This window comes from Pieris napi, chromosome 3 (assembly GCF_905475465.1).
Source record: "Pieris napi chromosome 3, ilPieNapi1.2, whole genome shotgun sequence".
NCBI lineage: Eukaryota > Metazoa > Arthropoda > Insecta > Lepidoptera > Pieridae > Pieris > Pieris napi.
In genome coordinates this window covers 686681-706906 of record NC_062236.1, presented here as the reverse complement: position 1 = coordinate 706906, position 20226 = coordinate 686681, and the positions used below count along the sequence as shown (strand labels likewise).

The window sequence follows — 20226 nt, the reverse complement described above, 5'->3', positions numbered from 1 at the left end:
ACGGCCGAAGGAACAGAGGTCATCCTGTTATGAGATGAAGAGCCGTTCCACAACTGAGCGTTTTTCAATGCAGTTTTTGCCGCGCACCACCACTCTGTGGAACCAGCTGCCCATTGGGGTATTTCCGAACTAATTCGACTTAGGGTCCTTCAAGAAAAGAGCGTACCGATTCCTGAAAGGCCGGCAACGCACTCGCGAGCCCTCTGGCATTGAGAGTGTCCATGGGCGGCGGTATCACTTAACATCAGGTGAGCCTCCTGCCCGTTTGCCCCCTGTTTTATTTTTAAAAAAAAAAATGAAGAGATGAGATACATGACATGGCCGGCAACACCTGGACAAGGGACGTCCAGAACCGATACAGATGGCAAAATATGGAGGAGGCCTTTACCCATAACCGGGTACCCAACTGAAGAAACAATTATTTATTTAATATACTATTAAATGTAATACTAACAATAAATTAAGAAAACTAAATATTAACACAGCTAAAGTAATGTTATTTAAGGTTGGCAATAAAAGGCTTTTGAATTTGAATTACCTACCTTTGCATATTGTTATTTATTATTATAGAACCATAGTTAACAAAAGATGTTATTTTATATTTTTTTTTATTATATCTGTTGTTTTAATAAGCAAATATAACACACATTATGAAAAAATACACATATGACGATGTCCCCAAAAATGATGAAACATCAGGTTATTTTGATTTGACGTTCGCGATATATGGTATTTATTAGTCATACATTCATAATGGGGAAACATTTCAGTATAATTAAGTGTTCGACAGTAATTTACGTGTTTTGTGTATAATGTTATCTAAAATAGTTTTACTATGTTTCTTCGTAAGTATTTTGTTATTAAAGATATTTTACGTTTTATTTATTTTTATGTTTGTTAAATTATTAATTTTAAGAATAATACTTCCTACTTGGTTTGAAGGTCATCAGAATCGGTTGTCTGTCAAGGATGATATTAACAAAAATGCATCATAAAATTTTCATGAATATAAATAAAATTATCAATTACATTCAATTATGTATTTAGTTATAACGATTACAAATGGGAAGTTTAATAGTAAGATTTTGTTAGGATGGGATAGGTTTGCCTATTTTTGATCGATTACTACCCCTTACATTCTCTATACACGTCAATATTTAAAAGATAAAAAAAGAATGCAGATTTAGAAAGAAGAAGAATTTAAAGTTCTACTGGGAACCTTCCTGATGTAAAAAATCGCCTTTGTAGGCGAGAACTTTTGACAATTTATACAGTTCGTGATCTTTTATACGTTTCAGAATTGTTTATACCTTCATGCAAAAGCAGACACAGAATGCGATGAATTTACCATGGATATTGAGGATATTCGGGAATTTAGCAGTTTTAAGCCAATGTAATTATAATTATACTATTTGTTATATATTAATCATAGCTTATGTTATGCAATGCGATTTTATGGCATACACAATAACATATTTACAATGTTCTTAATAATTATATTAATAACAAGAAATTGAGAGATAGAAATTTAAAACAAATCTAAAAAGGTTGGCTGATACTTATTCGTTGAGCGAGGAAAGCCTATAATTAGTTTTTTTCTAGGTAATCTGAGTTATCTTATTATATTATTACATTACAAAAACAAACACACAACAAAAATGTATATAAATGACGTTTATTTATTTTAATTTCATTTGTTTATTTCGTTATCCTATAATAATGATAATGATAATCATAATAATAATAGCCTCTATTTTTTTATAATACATAATATTTACAAAAGGGAAAAAACAATAAAAAATATATTCAATACATTTAACTAAGTAATACCTTATTTGGGTGTGTTGTGGGGTATGCTCATGATGGAGGTGATTTTGCACTATGAATATTCTTAATACTATTATAGTGTATTTCGCGATAGTTTAAACAAGTCAAGGCTTAAATATTGCTAGTTGTATAACTTTTCAGAAAACTAGAAAATTATTAATTATTCATAACTACGATTTCGTAAATTAAAATCTACTTGACCAAATCAACGTTAATACGTAAATAATCAATCAATTTTTTATTGGAGATACATTAAGCTGGAAAAATAAATAATTTATTTCAGAAACAACTCAATAACATACATACACACAACAGCCAAAGAACTCAGTGCCTGTGACTATCTTCGGGTATATGTTGAGTTAGAAGAACCAGTGCCAGGACTAACGAGTGCAAAGGCCAACTTCACACTTAAGCTGGAAGACACATCAAAGAGCAGTCTTGTATCACAGGAGAATCAGGTTAATGGTGGACTTATAGCTGGAATTATCATTGGTCTAATACTCCTCATAATTGCTGGATATTTTGGATATAATATACTGATGGGAAAACTTAAATCTGGAGTATATCGTGAGTAGTATATCATTTTGACACTTAATACCAAAGTAGTTGTATTGATTATATTTAGGGTCTGTTTCACAATGTATGGATAAAGTACCAAATAGCTATGCAACACATAAATTATGTGGAAGATAAATTGTGTTATTTGACATTCATCGGACTCATGGCTTATGATGGACTTTATGTGACGAATAGCGCTATCTGACAGTCTTGAAACGCAACAATAGTGTTTATCCTACCAATAAGTAATAAATAGCTAATTTGGAACTTATGTAGACCTTATCCGTACATTGTGAAACAGACCCTTAATATATTATATCCTTAGTTTCTAAGGAAAGTAGTGTGGCCCTTCAAGCCCCAAAGTTTGTTTCAAGTGGAGCCTCATCTGATGTTAAGTGCCCATAAACACTCTCAATACCAGAGAACTTGCGAGTGCGTGAGTTTAAGAATTGGTACGCACTTTACGAATTTAGCTTTAACTTTGTTTGGCCCTTACTTTAATGTTTAAAAATAAAATCAGTGGTGATACAACCTTTTTAGGTCTGGGATCAGATCAGATTTCTGTATCTGTTTCACAACCATTTGTAATAATAACATTACAATAGCACTCTTCATCTCCCACTCCATCCATCCTTCACCAAACATTATCATAGTCATTCACTTCTGGTGTGTACAAACGTTTTAACCTAGTAAACCTGTATCTTAGTTCTAGTAATAAGTCTCAATTAGTGAATTTTTCTTTATAGATTATTTTAGTAGCGATTGTTAAGTTACAATTTCATTAAACCGTTGGATGAGCGAAGTAATGTACAGGTCTTCGTAGACTTAGTTCAGGGGTTCCAATACCTGCTATAACAATGTTGTGTATTGTTTTTTTTTCGCCCATGGCGCAGGCTATAGTCTTTCGACCACACCGACTAGTCATTCTTAGAAACCTTGTTATTTGAAAATAAATTTTGAATTTAGAATTACACGTGGCTGCGAAAAAGTTGCAAGTGATCTGCAACCATAACTTTTCGCGTTTTTACATTACAATTTCAGTTTTTTACAATCATAATGAAAACTTGCGGACAAATTTTAGTACGCTGTATAACGTATTGCCACACAAAACTAGATTTTGATTACGTACACGGTGAACGTCATATTGTGCTTGTATTAATTAAACAATAATATCTTGTAAGAGGATTTAGTGCATATTGACATCACAGCTGTCCCTTAATTATGACTTCGTAAACTCAATACATAATAGAATATGGTTAGCGAGATTTCCTCGTTTAGTATTGAATTTCTGTATTCTTTAGTTCTTATTAAACTCTTATTTTGACTCTTCTTTTTATAATTGACGAACAAACTGTATGGAAGGCTGAACGACCTACTTCATAACTATCAATTTTTATCTTCCACTGTCTGCTACACAAGACACTCTATGTTGCAAACTAACGAACTGTGAAATCGACTTCCGGTGAGGTTCTTCCCTGGGAGATAAGCCGTCCAATTGTTCAAAGAAAGAATATACTCCTCCCTCAAAGGACGGCAACGCACCCACTAAAATAAGTGCCTAATAATGGCTTGTTTACCATAAGAAAAGTACTCAATTAAACAGTTAGCTGTCTTATTTTAGAATATATTAATTATAGATTATATGAATTAAACTTGAATTACCTTTTGAATTTCATCTCAACAATGTTGACAAGATTGATAAACTAATTTTCGTAAGTAAAGTAGATACTGACTGTACCATAGCAGGTTGTAAAACAAATAAATGGTTGTTAAAAAAACATTCTTACTCATCCTGGATTTTGGTCTTTCGCGGCCGGTCACTCGGTTTTTGTACGGCACTACAATTGCCACCGACGATAAAAAAATAGCAAGAGGTAGGTCTTAAACGTCCAGAGAATTACCTTCTTTAATAACTGTCTAACGTAGATTCGGGAGGTAAGCGCGCTGACTCAATTGCAAGAAAATGAGAAATGAGTTAAATAAGTTAAATTATTGCAATTTTAGTGTCAATTTTTACCAGTCAGTCGTTGTGTAGAGGTGTGGGGTCTCTCTGCATCTTCTACCGCATTACCATGGAGAGTGTTCAGAGGAGTTGTTCGGAATAATACCGTCCGAATACAAAATACCATCCATATCACCTCGGCGTCCGTCATTCCACAACTGAGCGTTTCTTAAAGCAGTTTTTGCCGTGCACCACCACTATGTGGAACCACCTTCCCACTGAAGTATTTCCGAACCAGTTTGACTTAGGGTCCTTCAAGAAAAGAGCGCACCAATTTTTAAATGCCGGCAAAGCACTTGCAAGCCTTCTGATAATGTTAGTGTCCAAGTGTATGCGGTATCACCTTACATCACATGAGGCTCCTGTCTAAAAATAGATAAACCCTACCTATGGCAATATACATTTAAAGCTGGAAGCATTTCCTATTGCGATAGCTATTCGTTGATCGAAGTAGCAGCTCTGTGGTCACCAATACTGTCTATTAGGTGCAAACTTTAATCTTTAATAAGCGCCTGTGCACTTGAACCCCACGGCAATAGACATTCGAACTATAAACTTACAAGGATTCTGTAAACATACGCCGCAATTATAAATTTATAATCATTATGATAATGAAATCGTCTCTCGTATGTGGGCGAAGTTTTGTCGAATTTATTAACGCAAATTGTGAATGGAACTGATCTAATCACATCCGTTCTATTTGTTCCGTCGTATTTTTTCCGTTTATCCATCCACCAAAGTCGAGCCGTGTTGGCCGAGTGGCTTCAGCGTGATACTCTCATCCCTGAGGTCGTGTAGGTTTGATCGCCGGCTATGCACTACTGGACTTTCTACGTGCGCAAGTAACATTGGCTTGCCTTAGGCCAAAAAAGTCGACGGCGTGTGTCAGGCACGGGAGGCCGATCACCTACTTGCCTATTATATTGACAAATTATAAAGAAACAGGCACAGAAATCCGAGGCCCTACGATCTAAGAATGTTGTAGCGCCACTGACATTTTTAAAGTCGAATAAAACTACGGTGTATTATTAATCCAATTTGTCGACACGAAATGTAATTTTATATAAACATATACTTAAACATAAAGTACCGACGATGTTTGAAGCTAAATAACATTTTTCTGTTTCAGGTTTCCCTCCAACAACGGAAACAATTCAGTTTAAAACGTTATAAAAAATGTAATTGAACCAAAAATTCGCCAATACTGCCGATACTTTTAGCTTTATACTTATATTCTAATAAGCAAGAATTTATATTAAGAATGCAACAATCTCAATATAATTACATAATATACGACATCACACCATCATTAAGAGCGGACCCTAACCAAAATTACTCAACGTAGATTTGGTTTTATCTAAGTATGTCATGCTTGAAATAAAAACAATAAATATGAATTGATCCTTCCCTATAATTTCAATCGTTGACTCTAATTAAAAACACAATACTATACAAATTCCTTGATACAAAAACACGAGGTCACTTGTTACTTTTGCCTACTTTCGTTTTTATTCAAGCATGGCAAGTATTATGGAGCCAAAAAATAATTGAATTCCAGCACATTAGTACTGTTACTAGCGATTTCATGAAATATCTTACGAGTTATTTAAATAAAAAGCATTTGTCATTAACTTCATTTCTGTCCGTCTCATCTCACGCGAACTTCAGGCATACGTTTGTTTCACTCGTCTCTTGAGCGGGCGGAGAAAGAGGTTGAAATCGTGCATTTTGCTATCGCGCTCTTAACAAACAAACGTGAAAAATATTTTAGATAAAATTGCTTTAACAATGCAATACGTTTTTGACATACAAAACCGTATAAAAACGTATAGGATTTTGATAGTCGGAAGTAATTTTTCGAGTGTCGTTTCCCAATTTTCTTTGTGCCATGTCCCTTAGCCTATGTAACATGCATAATTTTTAATATTAAAAAAAAATATTTCACTTAAGAAAATTATATGATAGCTTTTAGGAAAAAAATACTAGGAAATTGTTAACTGTTTATTGGAATTTGAATTTTTCATTATACGTTTAATACTTTATAATTACTTTATAAGTAAGTATATCTTCAAAACGTATAATGAAAAATTCAAATTCCAATAAAAACTCTGTCGGCGTTGGGAAACACTGAATTAGATATCACTTAATAGTCTATATCTAAAACAATCAACATTTATTTTAAGAAAACTATTTTAAGAATCAGAATCTAAAAATAATTCTTATTGCTATTCGCTAGATTTCAACAGCCGTGTTTTGTTTCTTTGAAGGAACGATGTCAAAACTGCGCATGTCAGAAGCGACCAACATAAATTGAGACACGCAAACAATTTTGTGAACATTATGCAATATAAAAGTTTAACTTATACACACGTATTCAAGTTTCGCCAAGAAATATTTAGACTAAAATTTAATTAGTTTTATCAAATTAGTATAGATACTGTATCTAATATATCCTTTATTGTAAAACCTCATAATGTCCTCTTTTTTTAGAATTTCACATTATTAATTTAGCGCTTAATTATTGTAAATTGTTGTATTATTTAAATTGAGAGTTCAAAATCTACAAAAGGAGATCGATTTTACATAAATTACAATTTAATTTATTAATTACACACTTGTAATGTATTGTTGAAATTGTTTACAATACTACTAGTTAAATTAAAATTAAACAAAGGAACTAACTAAGAAACTAAAACTAATTAAACTAAGATTAACATTGACTTCATATATTTTTGCATTATGATGCCAAACCAAGAAACCGCGCTAATAATAACGAAACCATTAAATTTTTATTATTTGACTTCATTTTAATAATTACAATATTTCAAAGGTTTAATTACTGCTCTAAGTAAATTTTAGTAAACGGGTAAAAAGGATTCCCCTTAATTCAGAAAATAGGTCACAAAATATTTTTATTCAATACTTTATAAAGTTAAATATAATCGTTATTTTGCCCCCCAGATCACTTAACACTGGTCAATGACAACTTCACTTGCTTCGGCAGTCGTCGGTGTTTGTCGTTGTCACTCGGTAAATAGAGCCTTCACTATTTAGGGGGACGTATTTGATTTATTTGTCACAATAATAGCAATTAATTAAAAAGGTACGTTAAATTTCTTTAGGTAATACAAAAAATCTAATTCTTTATTACCGTTATTTTATATAACAGATTTTATATTCAAATATACGTTTTATAATATATGAGATATATAGTAAGGCTTTTAAATTTCAATATCGTGGTATTCATCAGTATATATATGTTGCGTTTGTTTATTTTCCTACAGCTATGGTAAATAGTATAAATTTTATTTAAACTAACGTATACTCTTGATGTGCTAAGTACTCTTACGTTAATGATCGACCGAGTAATCTATCATTAAATTTTTATTAAATATTAAATCAATAATTGTGTTTTTTTATTGCTCACGTAAAATCCCTCCCTGTAAGCAGGGGTGCAACGTCCGCGCGTGCGCGTAAAGCCACCGCCCGCTCCGCACGACACTGCACGCGCTACGCCACCCTTATAAAACACGTTCGAAACTCAAACAATTATTTTTTTAAATAAAACCTACCATCGCTTTCGAGGCTAAAAGTCTAGCTTATAGCTTCATAGGCTTGCTAGATGTGGACCTAATTAAAAGTGCTCGATTGTTATATAAAATGTTAAATTAATAAATGCATAAATTATCTTGTGATGTGCAGTGTTAAACGTGACTTGCGTGAGTGGATTAAGAGGTAAGTTTTATATTCCTTTGTGTTCATCATTGATCAAATGAGAATCCTTTAATAGGTCAAAGCGCCGCTCGTCCTCGAAAGGAAATATATATAAATTGTATATGACTTACCTTTACTCTCGGCAAATCTCTCTATTCTTTACACGTATATATTTATATACGGTTTAAAGTAACATAACCTTAAAATAAGTTGCTTGTAGCAGCACATTTTTACAATATTTGAAGACAATTCCAAATTTAAATTATTGAAATATGCATTATACATAACCGATATTAGATAGGTACATCTTGAATTTTGCAAGACAGTTTTACGAAAGCAAGCAAGGAAATTAATATGGATGACTCGGTATGAAAAGCATTTGCCAATGTCACACATTGTCTTGATGCTTTCTGGTTATCAGAATTGAATGGCGGCTCTACTTAGCACGAAGGTGTTATCAAAAACATCTAAATTTACGGACCGTGGCGTATTATATATTTAGGAAATTGGGAGAACATAGTTGCCGGCATTCTTGTTTCGAAGCTTTTTAGCTCTGGAACGTAGGGAAAGATATAAACCTAGGGTTAAGGGTAACTCTATGTATATTTCTTTTAACTTTTATTTATGTATTTTGTTATGAAGTTTAAGACATCACACACAGTACTAAATCAACTAATTATTTTACAAAAGCTTACATCTAAAATGTGTGACAATTAAAGTAAACATAAGTTTCACAAAAAAAAAATAGAAATTACAAATACAATTAAAACATATACAAGATAATACAAGCGCACAATAAAATAGTATAAAATTATAGAAATTTGTTGGCACTTAAAGCAGAAGAAAAGAAAAATCATCAGCAAAAAGCGAATTAGGTTCGAAAAAGGCACCCCAAAAACCGATCAGCCCACTACCGAATATATCCAGCTCCGGATAAGCTGTGTTCAATTTGTTAAAATCGCGAAGAATTTGAGCGAGAGGTGCCTGAACTCCTAGGTTGGTTTTGGAAGAAGGAATTTGGAAAATATTGTTAGCCCTACAGATCCTAAAGAGCATACATTATTTTTTAAAGTCGGGTTAGCTGTTTGTGTCTACTGTATCTGAGGTGGCCCGTACCATTCGACATCGTGAAACGAACGGATTATGTATACAAGTTAATATTAACATAAAGATAGTATACAAGACAGTAAATAAATATAAGTACCTAAAAGGTCCCCAAATCGTAGGTCAAAATCAAAATCTAATTTTTACTTTAAATCATTTTTGGATCAATTCTATCAACATTTTAACGTATTGGGGTATATATATAGGTATATCATATCAGTCAAACATTATCATAGTGGTTCCTTGAGTTATCAGACACAAAAGGTCGATTTTACCTTTTGGGCGGTAACGGGATTTATTTTTATACCTTATAGAATATAAATACGTATTTAAGAAAAACATAGCACTTCTTGTATATACGAGTATACTAGCGGATCTGGCAGACGTTGTCCTGTACACACATCTTAAATACAAAAAAAAATCATTCTACACTCCACTTGAACACACAACAAATTTCAGCATAATATGTCCAGCCGTTTAGGAGTTGAATTCCGACCACATGCAGAGAATATATATGTTACATATACCAGCTGTTTTAAATTATATAGTTTTTATCCTCCAAGAACCCTAAAAATTGCGTGTCACCATTTTAATTACAAACACGTTTTTATTAATTGGAACACGTTTGCTTTTATCGTGAATTAACGCTTATTAAGCTGGTAAATGTTAAAAAATATATTAAGATAACAAACAAAAACACCATGTTTTTTCATAGGGTTGTATAGTCATGAAATTACTGAAAAAAATTAATTAATGAAGTTACAAATTCACCTACTAGATGGTAATTGATCATATATATTTATTTTAGGAATATAAATAAACTAGCTGGCCGGGCAAACGTAGTTTTGCCATGTATTATTAATAATATAAAATAGGGGTTGATCGTAGAGCGGTGAAAATTAGGGGTTGTATGTATTTTTTAATGTTGTATCATAAAAAATTAGAAATTAAAAATTTTGTCTAAAAAATAAAAATAAAAATTTAGGGGTGGACTACTACCCCTAACATTGAGGGGGATGAAAAATAGATGTTGGCCGATTCTCATAGATACCGGATAAGCACAAAAAATTTCATCAAAATCGGTCGAGCCGTTTCGGAGGAGTATGGCAACGAAAACTGTGACACGAGAATTTTATATATTAGATAAAACAAATGAGCTTTTGGCAGTTTCCTGTTAACAATTCAGAAACATATAACCTACCAAATTGTGCGTGTATTAACCGGTAATTGAGAACAGTTTTAGCCAAAGTGTCTAACTTTATATGTGGTTTTGCGTTTAAACCCTGGTTGTGCATTTTCCTTCTATATGCGCAAATAACACGAACAATACAGCTAAACGTCACCCAAAAAACCAGCGAGGTGTGTCATTCAATCGGAAACTCCTTTCTTGCGTTCTTTGATGAAAAATTGTATTCCGCTGATAAATTCATGTATATTAAACATAGTTTCAATAATACCGCTTGCACTTGAGAAGTACCGAATACATTTAACTTTTGAGCCAACAAAATTGTAATTTGAAAAACTAAATGTGAAAATAGCTGAAATTTTTATACGAAAATTTAAACTTTCATTAAATTTTAGAAAGTGTCTTAATTTATGCAACACAAAGCGTGTCGGATGCTTTGAAAGTTTTGTTCGTGCTTATTCAGACAATGGCTGTTTTATTTCAAATGTTATAAATGTGTGTGTGTTATTTTATAGGTAATTTTAGCCGCGCACCACCTATGTAGAACATGCCTATACGCTGCTAATTCGACTTTTTCCTTCAAGAAAAGAGCGTACCAATTATTACAAGGCCGGTAGCGAAAAAAAAACCATTACCTATTTTAAGATTTGTAAATATGCGTTATAAACTTGTCGTCTTTTCAAACGAATAGATTCTATCATTTTCATTTTGACAGATAATAATTTTAGACATTGGTAAATAATTGTATGATTGCCAGAAGTCTATCGCCAATAACTGCCGCGAAGTTGGTCATTACAATATTCAATTTACAAATTATACTTATTTACTCTTTGCTGCTAATACATATACAGTACAATACAATTAAAATAATTAGAACAAAGACAGGCAGGCTGTGTGTGTTTTTTTTTAATAGAACGGGGGACAAACGGGCAGGAGGCTCACCTGATGTTAAGTGATACCGCCGCCCATGGACACTCTCAATGCCAGAGGGCTCGCGAGTGCGTTGCCGGCCTTTTAACCGGCCGGTGTGTTTCACTGTGTGAAAATAATAATAAATTAAATTAGATAAGGTGAGCGCAAGAAGTGCATAAGACATATAGTTACTTAGACAAAACTAAGGGAACAAAGGAACATGCGCATTCTATGTGTATTAAAAAAATATTTTGTCATGTTTGTTTCCTACGTGACTTCGAGTGATAAGGACCAAAAGTTCACTAACCATTTTTGGGTCAAGAGATAATAGTTACCATTTATTAGATTTTTGTTTACTTTACGAACAATGTTCATTTTGTTCCTAATCACAAAGCACTGCTAAGGATTTTCATACAAACATTTATTGTTACTTCTATCAATCAATCATTAATTAAAAATCTATTTATCTTGACAGAATATTGTTCGTGAGTGGTTCGATACTTTTATGACAATTGACAAAGGCACTAAGCTAATACATAATTACACAGTTTAATGTAATAGGAGGCATACGGGAAGAAGGCTCACCTGATGTTAAGCGATACCGCTGCTAATGGAAACTCACATTGCCAGAAGGCTCGCAAGTGCGTTGCCGGACTTTTAAGAATTTTTATGTTTCTGTTCGACTTAGGGTCCTTACCCTAAGTCTAACATTTTATAGAAAAAGAGACCTATAAATTCGCCACCACAGTTTTTTTAATACATCAATCAGGCACCAATTAGTTATTCTAAATAAATTAAATCAAATTAATCTATCTTTTTAAAATCTTATCAATAGATAAATTAAAATACACACTTTTTATTTTCTTTTTTAATAGTAGTAATTACGTTGCTTGTTTATTGAATGATTCTATGATTTCAGTTAAAAGTCAAGCATTTTATTTGTAGCAATACAACTAATAATGTTATTTAAGCTAAATATACTGAAACGTGTAACGAGATTAGGTTATTCTACACTTAAATTTGTAGTTTCGCGTAAATTTTATTAATTTTTTGAAGCAATTTTTTGTTTTTTTTTTTTGGTAGTTAGGATTATTAACTCCGAGGGCATGCATCTGATTATCGTATACGCAATTTAGAGCTGTTTGCTAGTCGGTGGAGAAAAACATTGTATGGATGGCGACACGTCTCACAATTTTACGACGACTTGTTTAGAAAGAAAATGAAATAGATGCATGTTATTGGCCTCCGACTATGGGTAACGGGATTTTATAAACAACTGTTCAATCAAAACATGTCTATATTCACGAATATGCAAATTTGTACAGAAACCTCTAGTGAGGCTTATAAAAACGAATTTATTTCTTTCAACACACGTTTGAAATTGGGGCGTGTTCTAAAAGCTCGTGCTACGTACTTGTAGACCCAAAGGAGACCCTCTACGATCAAATATATCGTAACGTATTTGAGTTAGACGAGATCTAATAGTACTTTTTTTTAACGAGTATTATCTCACTCGGCAAACCTATATTACAAATTTCATGGTTGCTAAATAATGATGGTTCACAATGTTTCCCTTATCCATATATAAGTACTTAATTGCCACATCACAGATAATCAAACCCACGACCACAAAAAGTAACTAAAAACCATCATATCAGTCCATTTTCCTTAGTTGTAGATCATTTAAAAAAATCAAACACATCCCTACACGCAATACTCGTCGAGCGTACTCATCTTGCCAAAACCGCGCACAAATTATTTGAAGAAGTCTATTAAGTATGTATTAGGGTGTGCAATTATTTAATCAACTACCGTCTGAAATTCGTAATATTAGCTCATTTAACCAATTCTAAAGAGCATTAAAGATACATATCAGAATGAGCCTAGTAGACTAAAATTGGGATGGCTGATGGCGACGTATATCTCGTTCGTACATATTAAGTTTCTCATGTAAATAAAAATATTTTTTTGTAATGAGAAATAAAGTTCTTTAAACATTATTTTCACTTGTATAGTTTTCTGATCGAGCGTGTTCTAACTTACAGAAATGCATATTTCGTCCTTACCAATAGTATAATGTCGACAAAAATATAATAAAGTATATAATATTAAATACATAATATACACAATATCGCTACTGTGATCTGCGGTCATATAAATATGTCGATAGTGTCAGAGACAGCAGGAGCAACGTCTGTATATTGTTAACCATAAACTGTATATTTTAAATAATTTATCAGCTTAATTTGTGCTAAACACTATCAATAAATTATTTATCCAATAATTTAGGCAATTTGGTAAATATGAAAGCTTTATGAAAGGTCGCACCACTGCAGTGCGCAATGCACAACCGCTAACCACTTCAGAACAGCTTTTAATAGTCGTTTATTTTAACGTTAGCTTTGAGTTAAGTTGTTTAGCACCTTCGTTAAGAAACTTACTTGGTTATGAGAATTTCTCGACGACTCGTAATATGATGATTATATTTAGATATGTCTCTTAAATGTATTTCATGTTTCAATAAATTTAGTTTTAAGATAATAAAAATCGTACCTTTAGTTTAATAATTAACCTTATTAAATTTTTAATTAAAGTAATTCATTGCAAACAAGTGTTTGCAATTGATACTTGCTAAAGTGAAAGAATATATAGCGTTGCAAGTTGGACGTAAAGTTGCAGATGAGGCGAAGAGACAAGCTGGTAAAACTTGGAGAGAAGAGAAATACGAAACTCGCGTTGGTCCCGCTATGCCCTATGCATGAGAAATTGTTGCGCACATAGAAAGTCCATTAGTGTGTAGCTGGGAATCAAACCTATGACACCTCAGGGATGATAGACGCACGCTCCAGCCACTAGGCTAACACTGCTCTATGAATCAAGCACATAATAACCATCTTGTATAACCTATGTATATGAAACAATTATGAAAACAAAAATGAAAACTTTTTTAAATTTCTCATAAATATTTAAAAAGGTACATTGAAAATGTAATGCAAAATTACATTACAAACCGGCTGGTCCAGTTACACACAAAATTACATTAAATTCTTCTGAATTTAAATGCAGAACAAAAAATAAAATTGTTCAACAGAAAGAGTAACTGTCGGGCTCTGACATTTTTTATGGAAATAAATCCGATCATTATTCAGGATTGGACATCACATGTCCGAAAAAGATAAATTCGTTTTCATTTGCATGGCGCGTGGTCAATAACGACATGATGAAATTTATTACTTCACACCTTTACTATGTCACAATTTGCAGCGATCATTCTGAATACGAACATCAATATCCTAAAAACTAAGAAAAATATCATATAACTTTAATCAGTTGAGGAAGAATAAAGTTAATAAATCATTTATAGGTCAGACTGTACGCTTCTATAATAAACCAATTCTTAAAAGGCCGGCAACGCACTCGCGAGCCTCCTGACATTGAGTGTCAATGGGCGGCGGTATCACTTAACATCAGGTAAGCCTCCTGCCCGTTTGCCCCTTGTTCTATAAAAAAAAACTACCAAGTCATGTGGTAAACTTGTAAATAAATAATAAAATAAATTAATCAGTGGCGCAATAATCTTTAGGTCTTGGCCTCATATTTCTGAATTTGATTCATGATTAACTTTAAATCTAATAGGCAAGTAGGTGATAATCCTCCAGTGCCTGACACACGCCGTCGACTTTTTGGGTCTAAGACATGTCGGTTTCCTCTCGATGTTTTCCTTCACCGTTCGATCAAGTGTTAAATGCGCACATAGAACGAAAGTCCATTGCTGCACAGCCGGGAATCGAACCTACGACCTCAGTATGAGAGTCGCACGCTGAACCCACTAGGCCAACACTGCTCGAATAATAAATTTAAGAAAGCTCTAGGAAAGCGTATTATAGAATATCGGATCACCTAGAAGAAAAGGAACCTAGGAATTAAAAATATTTTGCTACAGCTATTTATTTTAATTGTAACTAATATAAGCATTGTAAATAACTTAAGACGATAAAAAGCTGCCCGAGGTTCTTCGAGACCTTTCTCCTTGTGTGCTGGTCGCGATTCCAGAGTTGACTATTCAAAGTGACCATGTGATTTAACAGAATAAATAAATTTTGAATTTTGAGACAATTTAGAAGGTGGATAGACCAAGTTAAGAAAACAGCAAGTGGTACACGGCAGAGAGTGGCACAGTACAGACAGAAGGAAATTGGAGGCTTTTGACAAAAAAGGGCACACAGATACCTAATTAGAATGAGATATAAATGTATTTAAGTGTAAAAGTATCTCAAATAAAAGGCTTTTATTATTATTAATCAGTCAAGTAAGATAACATGCTGTGCTTTACAAAAATTAATAAAAATGCGTACGCCACTTTGATTTTTTTTTTATTATATCCTATCTCTAACATTAGAGAAAGAATTGTATATATAATAGACAAGAACATGAAGATATATAACCTCGTGTGTCGAAATCATACATTTTTTTTTAATATTCTACAACGTATGTTAATAAATGTAGACAATCATAATTTACAGTATTCAGAGTCTTTTTAACCGCTTCGCATACTCATAATCATTATTTGATTCAGTGGTTTCCTGTCGCGGTGATGTCGTCATGTGGGTGGTCACAGTGCTGTGCGCGCTGGTGGTGACCGGCGCCGGCGCGCCCAACGCCACCCATCGTCGCGCTGATCCTCAAGAACCTTTGATACCGGAAGACGAAGACGATCTAGTTCTGGACTACTATGATGAAGCCAGGATTAATATATCTGGTAAGATAAAGTAGGATTTCGATAATTGACAAATCAAAATGCGAAAACCGTTATTTGCATAAATCGGTCACAGCGATGAACGAGCGAACACGTTTTTAAGTGTAGTAATTTAATATATTTCATCAATTTACGATATTATAAATCGTTTCTCCAACTTTAATTTATTCAAATTAAATACTCATGAATTGAAATGATTATCTATAAAATTATTCGATTTGCTCTCTCCACATATTTTAGTTCAATTAAATTAATCCTAAGAAGTCATTATTTGACTGACATAAATATTTTAAAATGTCAGAGGCCCTCCGTTATCGACTCTGTTATAACTATATAATGTTTAAAGAACTTTATTTCTCATTACAAAAAATGTTTATTTACATGAGAAACTTAATACATAATATAATATACGATATATACATATACGAACGACATACGCGTCGCCATCTGCTATCCCAATTTTAGGCTTATTTTATATGTATATTTAGTGCCATTTTGAATTGATTAAACACGCTAATATTACGAATATTAAAGAGTAATTGATTAAATAATTGCACACCTCATACTCAATAGACTTTTTTAAATAATTTGTGCGTGGCTTCGGCAATAGATATAAGCAAACTCGCTCGGCGAGTATTGCGAGTAGTTGTATATTTGATTTTTTTAAATGATAAGCTACTATGGAGAGAGTTTTTTTTTTTTTAAAATTAAGATACAGGTGTTATAAGCACATAGTTGTTTAATCGTCATAATTTTGGTAGCTCAAAACAGCCTGAAATACCAGGAGAAGCTGACCACCCATGTAAATAAACTGGCACACGCTCTGAGCGGGGAAGGTGGTCTTCAGCATAAGCGGCTAAAAAGAAGGGACGTACCGAGCCTATATAAAAGATTTACCTCTTGACATCAAGAGAGTCGTGTGAAAAAATTCATACAAGTATGGCTCTTGAGGAAAACATGAACTGAGTAAAATCAAGCAAACAAGTGGCGTATTGCTGGAAAGCAGATTGCCATAAAGCAGATACAACACAAAAGAAATTGTTTCTTGATAGTGCTTTAATTTATTTATTTTGTAGCGTTTGTATCTTAGAAATTTTGTTTTTCTATGCTGTCCCCATAGTTCAATCCGATAATATGAAATGTGGATTGACTCAACTATTATAAATCAAATGAAGTACAGATATCTTATACCATATCTTATACAACGTTGTCATTCAAACAAAAAATCGGTCTAAGTTTCAAATATTACTAAGACTGTGATGTAACATGAAGCTAATTGAGAGCAGTGTGTCAAGCAGGGCGTTAGGCATTTCTAACCTGGTTTTTGACGTCTGAAAAATTGCCGTATTTGACCTAAATAAGTGTTTGAGCGGAAACGGCATTTCAAATTTGTTTGCTTATTTTAATATTTCATGCAATGCATCTTTATTACACTCATCTAGATATTTATGATGTGAACGAAAATAGAAAGATATTTATTTATTTCTTGGATAATAAATCGTAATCAAGAAAGATTATAATCGCTGAATGACCAAATTCAGCGAAGGGCTTGTCGAATTGTCAATCTCCAATGTTTTACTGATCGGTTTGATTCTCTCTCTCTACGCATCGTCTATGGGCTGCATTAACTGCCCTTTATAAGCGTCCTGTAGGCGCGTTTGCCCTCCTATTATATAAAAAAGGGATACGATGTGGACAGGTAATGCTTGTACAGTAGAGATTTAAAGGAAGATGGAGAAATAGCTAAGCGAAGTGAACCCAGTGAACTGTAAACTAATTGCTTACACGTAATTTTAAAATACGTCGATACGATAAGCTTAAATGTATAACAAATTCCTGACTGGAAAAAATTTAAAAGCTAAATTATTATCTATTATTTGTAATTTGTTCATTATTTTGTTATGATTTTTTTTATGTAAGCTGTCTATCTAAATACATACACTCGTATATAGTTTTAACATACAGGCACGAGGTTTTAAATATTTTTATTAAATACATAACAATGCAATACAAAAATGTTGTATTTTTACATTGCATAAACAATAAAGATATAAATATATTGTCACATTACAATCGGATGTAAACCGCTTAGAAAAGCTAGTTTATCTAATGAACATAACCGTGTTTTTCTTAATTCTGTAACTCATATATATTACTCATTTTAAACTAAGTAGACAGAAATATATCCCGCTGTTGCGTTGTTCGAAGTTAAACAAATTCCTCGCTAGTTAATATGAAAATTCTTTTGAACGTAATTTTTCAAAACGCCGGTAGCATATATTAATGTTTTAACAATTATATACCTTCCTATATGTTTTCTCACGTCTATTACAATTACATATCAAAAATTGTGGAAAAATAATAAACAAAACACTTCTAAAACTTGTTATAAAAATAAGTATTTTTTCTTTATAATAATGTAGCTTATCTACTTAACTCTACAATAATAGAACCTGTTACAAAGAACCAAACGTATCTCAGAAGAATGGTTTTTGATGACAGGCTTATAAAGCCACAATAAAAGTTATGTGGAAAGTATATTAATACGTGGATAAGGTATTTCTATATAATAAATAGAATTGTCTACTAAAAGTGTTGAGTGGCACTTACACCCAGCTTTTGTGGTATATAATAATAAAAGTGCGCCGTGGTTTGACCCGTCAGCTAAGCATGTCAAGTGCACTTCGAATGGGACCTTGAAAGCTAGAACTAGAACTTTCGATGAATCTACGATTGTATAATGTGCTAATAGATACAGTTTTCCAAGGCCTCAAACTCGTCCTTGTGGATTCCGCATTCAATAAATACCGGAATGTGTTATGCAACCTATTTTCCTCAAAATTTATTGTGTACAGCTCAATTTATGCCAGTTAAATTTACAAAGAAATAAGCTTAATACTAAAATAAACAATTACGTATCTCTCTTAAAAAATGCGTAAATTTTATGCATATACACACACATCTCGAGGTAACGAGAACAGACATCCTCTGTGTCCTATACGCAAACTGCCGCGCGCCGTTACTATTAATTCCCTGGGTAGCAGAGGTGGGAAGTATTGGTCGGGGAGGATATCTAAGTATCGGTAAGAGCAAGGCCGGCTTCGCAGTCTCTAGATGATAGTGGACAGCGTGGATGTTGGAGTTGAACCACGAGGTTTGACGGGTGCCTTTGTTAGTTTATTCCGTTTGTCCCGATATCGATAAATAACTGAATGATGTAGGTAGTCATAGAGCGCAGTGTTGCCGTCCCCAGAATACGAAGGGCAGCTTGTGCGATCACCACCGGGTGCTGACCGTGTAGTATGGATAGTATGTACGGTCATTTTTCTTTGGGAAGGGGCGTAACAGGGTAAACTTATGCATCCCTTCACGACAGTTTTAGACAGTGGTACTGGCTGGGTCGAGCCTGCCTTTGCCTGGAGCCAGAAAGCAACAGCATCGCTGACTAGGAAGAGGGTTGACTGATTGCGCTGGTGAAATAACCTCAGTCACAGGTTATTTTACTAGTGGGCAATGGGGTCTTGACGTCCCGACGCCAATCCTGGCTCCGCCCTTGCGTGTTGTGGCTTCTATAAAAACCGATAGTCGAATTATCCTTTTTAGTACAAGTTGCTTGTTATCAGCTAAGTTTATTTTTTGGTACTTCTAGTAGTGTTTATTGACTGTGTCAACATCAAACTTCGTGCGTTACTCCATTTTCATAAGCTAATTTGTTTTGTTTAAAAATTCTTTTTAGTTTAATTTAGCATTTTTCAAGAGATTAACTCGGAAATGATTTAAACTATAAATAAAATCGCTCAATCTTGAATATTCGTTTCAATGGGGACTTCATTAGATATTATTGAAGAGATGTTTGTGTCACTGGCGCCAAGCCAAACGCTTTGATTGCATAATGCTTACTTTATTGCCATCGATTTAAACAACGTCGGAAATTTTTATAATGCTAAGTTTCCTATCTTCTTAAGACGAGGATTTGTAGTGACGGATTTAAGGAAAAACAAATGAAAAATATTATAAAGCTATGGAGCTCCTCAACCTTAAATTTTTATAAACCTACCAACTTACAATCTTTATAAACATTTTTTATCACAATTGGTAATAATAGTTTAGTTTAGTTTTCCTAACTTACGATATAATTATTAGGTTTAATGTATATGAAATTAAAAC

The 20226-nt window shown here is 33.2% G+C and overlaps 1 protein-coding gene and 1 long non-coding RNA gene across 4 annotated transcripts in view; both read left to right on the top strand.

The window, feature by feature from the left end:
* The first annotated feature begins 713 nt into the window (after positions 1-713).
* Positions 714-7793, top strand: LOC125063203. The gene is made up of 4 exons (XR_007119475.1): positions 714-845; positions 1299-1393; positions 2111-2394; positions 5517-7793. It is a non-coding gene; the product is annotated as an uncharacterized LOC125063203 (long non-coding RNA).
* Positions 7794-7868: 75 nt separating this feature from the next.
* Positions 7869-20226, top strand: part of LOC125063192 — a 32772-nt gene continuing 20414 nt past the window's right edge. For all 3 annotated transcript variants that reach the window (XM_047669492.1, XM_047669491.1, XM_047669490.1), the window contains exons 1-2: positions 7869-8122; positions 15880-16062. In XM_047669492.1, the coding sequence (XP_047525448.1) occupies positions 15906-16062 (157 nt within the window). In that variant the 5' untranslated portion in view covers positions 7869-8122; positions 15880-15905. The remainder of the gene's footprint in view (positions 8123-15879; positions 16063-20226) is intronic.